The sequence below is a fragment of the Callospermophilus lateralis genome, chromosome X (genome assembly GCF_048772815.1).
Source record: "Callospermophilus lateralis isolate mCalLat2 chromosome X, mCalLat2.hap1, whole genome shotgun sequence".
NCBI classification, from domain to species: Eukaryota; Metazoa; Chordata; class Mammalia; order Rodentia; family Sciuridae; genus Callospermophilus; species Callospermophilus lateralis.
The window spans coordinates 49,960,992-49,967,115 of record NC_135325.1 but is presented as its reverse complement, the minus strand read 5'-3'; the positions used below and the strand labels follow the sequence as shown (position 1 = coordinate 49,967,115).

At 37.0% G+C, this 6,124-nt stretch overlaps 1 protein-coding gene across 5 annotated transcripts in view; it reads right to left on the bottom strand.

The window, feature by feature from the left end:
• Positions 1-2,510: 2,510 nt before the first annotated feature.
• Phka1 (phosphorylase kinase regulatory subunit alpha 1) overlaps positions 2,511-6,124 on the bottom strand; it is a 107,312-nt gene continuing 103,698 nt past the window's right edge. For all 5 annotated transcript variants that reach the window (XM_077107451.1, XM_077107452.1, XM_077107453.1 and 2 more), the window contains 2 exons: positions 5,281-5,481; positions 2,511-3,812 (listed from right to left, as the gene is read on the bottom strand). In XM_077107451.1, the coding sequence (XP_076963566.1) occupies positions 3,639-3,812; positions 5,281-5,481 (375 nt within the window). In that variant the 3' untranslated portion in view covers positions 2,511-3,638. The remainder of the gene's footprint in view (positions 3,813-5,280; positions 5,482-6,124) is intronic.

Sequence of the window (6,124 nt, the reverse complement as noted above, 5' to 3'; positions counted from 1 at the left end):
CATGCAACACCCTGGGTTTGATCCTCAACACCACATATAAATAAATAAATAAATGCATTGTGTTAACTACAACTAAAAACAAACAAACAAACAAAAAAACCAGCAAGGATAGGTGAGGCTGTGGCACTTCTTTTGGCACTCTCCTCTGCCTTCACTAGCTGACAGAAGCAGGCAGAAGGGAAAGCACACACATTAGGGTGCTATCCCTTTGGCCAACTTCTTTAATCATTTCACAATTTGTCCACTGATACTTCAACACACTGACCCTTTTTTTCACACCACCTCCTAAAGTCTTGGCTTGGATAGTATAGCTCTTAAAAATGTGAACTCTGGAGTCTGTCTGCAGGGGTTCAAATTCCAGTTCTACCACCCATTAGCTGACTGACCTTGGACAATTTGCTTCAACTCTCAAGAGTCTCTGTTCCCTTATTTGTAAGATAGGAACAGCATAATATTTACCTTTCATGGTGATTGTGAAGGTAAGATAAGTACCTATATAGCAATGTTGGGCATTTGGTAAGCACTCAAACATTGGTCGTTTTAAGAATCATGTCATATATTTTTGGAAAGTTTCCTCCCACTGTTATGTTTACATCCATGCCACTACTGAAAGAGTACTACTACTACTGGTTTCAGAAAGTACTACTGGTTTGAGAATGGGTCCTTGGCTTTGAAGTCAGACTTCTGCTAAATATAGGGTGAACATATTGTCCAAACTGGGAAACTATTAAAGGTGACAGATAATACTAATGCTAATTATGCCAGGAAAACATATAAATAAATAGATGATATACTGGACAAACCAAGACCTGAGATCACTCAAGTTAAATAAAAAATGAAGACCAGCCATGAAAATACTGTATTTATATTCACTGCATTAGTACAGTCACCAGGTACTGGGTAAGCAAAAATATGGTTGGGAGAGGTGTTGTGAACTATGACAACTTTTGTCCCACCAGTTGTATAAAATTCCCAGAATGTAGCAAAACCTAATTAACCAGAATGGAACTGTACAGACAATACTCATCCTTGCTGAATAAACCCCTCTTCTTATAGAAATGGCTAATGAATATCATAAATTATATTATGCCAAATGTTTATAATACTTAGAAGAACAAACTGTTCTAAGTACCCTCCAGTAGTGCAGAAGCACAATTTGTACACAATTGAAATGCTGAGTAATTATCTTTCTTATTTCTTCACCAGAACAGATTCCCTAGAAACCTGTTTGAATGTAGTAAGCCTAGTTTGAGTGTGTATTTGAACAACAAAACCGTGTTTCTTTACATATATAATCTAACATATATGTATTAGTATTAATATTATTCTAATTTGACCCAATTAATGAGTTTTGATTGTATTATATAATTAAAATATGTAAAATAAAACCATGAAATAATCTCCAATCACAAAAACACATATCAAGTTTTATGCATTGAATTGGAAATTCTTATTCTATTTTCAAAACACAAGTGCTTCTTAAAAAAAATCTAACATGTCTGTTTTAGTATCACACACCTAAAATGAACAAAACATCAGAAGAGTTTTCTGAAGTTTTCCTTTAAAAGTTAAATGCATCTGTCTGGGGATCATAGTGATATACAACTTAGAAAACCAAGAGAAATGCAGCCGTCAGTGTTCATTCAGAGAAATGAGTGCAAGAAGGAGTGGTGGCTTTTGCCTCTGACACTCTAGATGTACTTCCTGTGACTGGGGTACACTTTCGGCTAGTGAAAAGACAAATGATTTCAGAACAGGTTGTACTTTTCTTTAAAGGTAACCAGAAAAATCAAAAAGCTACTGACTATGTGTTTCCATTTGTTGGGAGAGAGGCACTGAAAGGTGGACCATACTCTCTTTGTTTCCACCACCTGTTTTCTATTACTCTACTGTGCTCACTTATTCCATATACTTACAAAATGAAGTGTTTAGAATCTCCCATCCCCACCCTCCCCATTCATGTTCTTGGAGAAAACTCTTTTTTTTTAATATTTATTTTTTAGTTTTTGGCGGACACAACATCTTTGTTTGTATGTGGTGCTGAGGATCGAACCCGGGCCGCACGCATGCCAGGTAAGCGTGCTACCGCTTGAGCCACATCCCCAGCCCCTTGGAGAAAACTCTTAAAATATGAGGGAATGAAGGGGATTGAAGTAGGGAATTGTCTGAATGCAAATGGAAATTAGTAAGGTTTTTGCCAGCAAATCAGAAGGAAAATTATGAGAAATCTTTATCAAGCTAGGCTAACTACACATAGGCTCATATAAAAGGATTGAAGTTGTTTTTAATCTACTGAGTTGTGTCATCGTGAGACCAGTCATGCCCTCTCTCACATGTGACATTCATACTTACATGCTTACTTGGTCTGCTAAATGTAGATATAGGATAAGATGTACAGGTATATCAAAACTATTTCCATACTATTTTACTAATTGTACATATATACATGCACACATACATACACAGAGATGTTCAGAAGAAACAGATATATGCCCATAGATACCAAGATATATAGAGACATGAGCACTTTAATTAGAAAGTAAAATTATAAGTGAAAGATTTTAAGAATGGATGCAGGGCAGGGAGCTGAGAGGGGGCTGCTTGGATGTGGCAAATGTGAGTAGACAAGTGAGGCAGAGACTAAGAACACAAGAGGAGGATGCTTGGAAAAACAGCTGTAGTTTGGACTGTTGGATTTCTCTTTGCTGAAGACAGGCTCAATTACTCTCTTGGCCCCCTCTTCAGAGGCAAGGATTTGGTGCACAAGGATGTCTGTAGGGAACCAACCCACATCTGATGTCCTCTCAACTCCCCATGTATAAGACACTGCCCAGGTGTCTTCCCTCCTTTTCCTTCTCTTTGGAATTGGGGTACTGATTCCATTTGTCTGGGTTATTCCACATGTTCTGCTACAAGCACATCTCTGAGTAACAGCAATCTCCATAAAATGTGGTTTCAAGTGTTAATACAGAAATCCTTAAATGTACATGCTGTGCATGCTTTTTTTTTAATATTTTACCAATGTGAGAATAGGCTACGTGTACAGGTACCAACAGGACAACAGGAGAGACAATAATTCTATGCAGAATACTTCATCAGTGTGAGGAAACATGTGAGTGAAAAAGAACCCAACTGATCTGGTACTCTATTTTCCTAATAAAAGGCACTTAGAAAAGATATTTTCAATTTACAGCAGTGTAAAATCTAACAATTTAGTCTACTCACTGGAAAGAATGTCCCAAAGCATCCACCATTCATATATACAATAAAACCACACATAAGAAAAAACAAACTTTAGAAATAAGTTATTATTAATATCTGCTCCCCAAACAGGAGTTAGAAAACTAAGCTGGCAATAGATCTATAGAATAAAAACACATGCAAACTTTTATGAACCATGAAAGAATTGACAATAATTGAAAGGCTTTGTTGAGCAGATGCACTGGAGGTGAGTCTCCAGGTAAAGGTTCACTTCTTCTAAAGCAGTTAGTTTATCAGCAAAGTTCTCTCTTCTTGGGAGGATGGGACAGGAAGGGGCAGGGGGGAGTGATCAGGCATTAACATTTCAGTTCCATGCACAATCAACTGAGACAGGGACCAGCTGTCAAAAGACTCCTAGTAGCCAGGACCCAAAGCCCTCACTGCATGGCACAGATGCTGTGGGGCAGGAACTCTTGCACGTAGGTGGCGGCTGCCTTGGAGAGGTAGGTCATTGTGCCAAACCTGCCACTGGGTGCACTGTCATACAGAAGAGTACAGATGCCAGATGCAGGATCCTTTGCCAACATGTTATCATCTGCGCCGAGGGTTTTCTGTTTGGTTTTTAAGGGTAAGAAAACATAGGGGAAAGGAAAAATTACTAATCCTACTAAGTGAAATCCTGAGTAGTATAACTCAGAGCCTCCTCCCCATCACCAATTAGTTGGTTCCTAAGTTGTTCAGCCAGGAAGGGATCAGGGTTATACATAGAAGAGTGAATATCAGTTTTTGTAGATGCGTTTTCACTAGATCTCCAAATTATGGAAGTTATTTAAAATTATTGATTAGAATTTTCCCTATTACAGTGTAGTTTTGAAAGTAATATAGTAATAATCAACTATATGAGTCAGACCTGTTAGTTACAGAGACAAATGTTAACATTCACAAAACACCCTAGTGAGATTTTGGTCTGAAACTCTTTAGTACTACTAGTATTCTTTTATCTTGTGTTTAATCATTATATCTTTCTAAGCCAACTTAATTCAAATAGACCATAAGCTTTCCAAGGCTAGAGTCTATTATTAAAAAGGATCACATTTTCTAACACATTGATTGACATCAATCTAGAATATTTAAAATTAGGGCAGTCCTAGAAAATCTTATATATATTCTTCTGTATCTTCTCACAGTGATTAAGAGAATGAAATACCTATTATGTTTTAGAGATTTCCTGTTGACAACAATCATACCCTTTCACCTTAGGTGCTTCTACTCTTAATCCAGGCAACCTTTGAAATACCTTCAATAAATAGTTTTTATTTTTTACTGTGCTTAATTTCGTGGAAGATTTATTAAGAAAATAAGAAAATGTATAAATAAAAGTTTCACTTTAAAGCTTTCCTACAGATAAGTAGTAAAAGAAAAAGCAAAGTAAAACCAAAATCAAATTTTCTCTTTTCCTTAATAGTCCAGAAAGGATTTCTAACAACTCTAACAATTTTAAGCTGCAAAAAGCATTGTGATCAAGAGTTTGAAATATGATGCTAATGCTATGCTTCAGGCTTTTCAGGGAAAAGCATATTATCTCCTGAGTTCCAGGTAACTTGACCATAAAAAACAAACCACAAAACACATGGGTGAGAAAGGCAGATAAAGAGAGGCTGGAATTGATTGGTATACACTGTATGCATGTGTGGAAATATCACATTGAACCTGATTAATATGTATAATTAATATATGTTAATAAAAATCAAATAAAATGGGCAGGGGTTGTAGCTCATTGGTAAAGCACCTGTTTAGCATATGGGGCCCCAGGTTCCATACCCAATACCACTAAATAAATAAATAAATAGGAAATTTTAAAATAATCTTGAAAGAAAGGAAGAAAGAAACATGACCAAAGGCCGAGGTCATCCTGTGGCCCATTTCCTTTGCAAACGCAGTTCAGAGCCACTGAAGGGAACCGAGGAAAGAGCTATGTGGAAGAAGGCACAACCAAGTGATTTTGGCTTTCTGAGGAACTTGGAATACAGTCAGTTTAGCGTCAAAATTCTCCTCTGAGAAAACAACCAGTTTACCTACCTGTTCTTGAAGGAACAAGTCATTGGCAATGTGCACTATTTTTTCCACAGCAATGATGCTTCCGATGCTATGAATTTCAATATCTGCTAGCATGGTGAGGACAAGGATGGCTTCAACCAGAAGCTGGCGATACTCTGGTTGAGGTACACGATTCAGGACAGACTCCACATGGACAGAGAATTTAATCTCACCTGGAGTCATCTGTGAAAGAGAGAAAGAAAATTACTTCTGAAGCGCTCACTGCTCAGGTGCCATCAATCACCTGCTTTGAAAGGCAGTAAAAACACTGTAGCCATGAGCATGGAGTGAGTAAATTGGTTCAATCTTTTTGGGAGGCAATCTGGCAATGCATAAGGAGAGTCATAAAAGTGTCAATGCCCTCTAACCCATAATCCTATTTCTGGGAATTCATCCCAAGAAAATAATTCAAAAGAGGAAAAAAGCTCTATGTGCCAGAGTGTTTATAGCAGCATTAGTCAAAAGGGTAAAACTAGAAGTAACACAAACATGGAAATGGTTGTATAAATAATGGCATATCATGGCTTAGGAATGTCATGAGTTTTTATGGAGCCACTTAAATGTGATGATTATGGATAAAGGATAAAGTCGAGCTTAAAACTGCATATATGTGATGATTGGAATTATGTAGAACATCTATATATTGTTAGAATGAAGTGGGCATCAAGAAGTACAAAATTATTTTAGGTGAAGGAGATTCAGGGATAATTTTGGTAAAATTGTACTGAGTTTGTGATATAGGGAGGCAATATGCCTGAGTTTAAACTCCTGTCTCTGTCTAAAGACTTGGGTTCAGTAAAAAATCTTAACACTAAAAAAATCAATA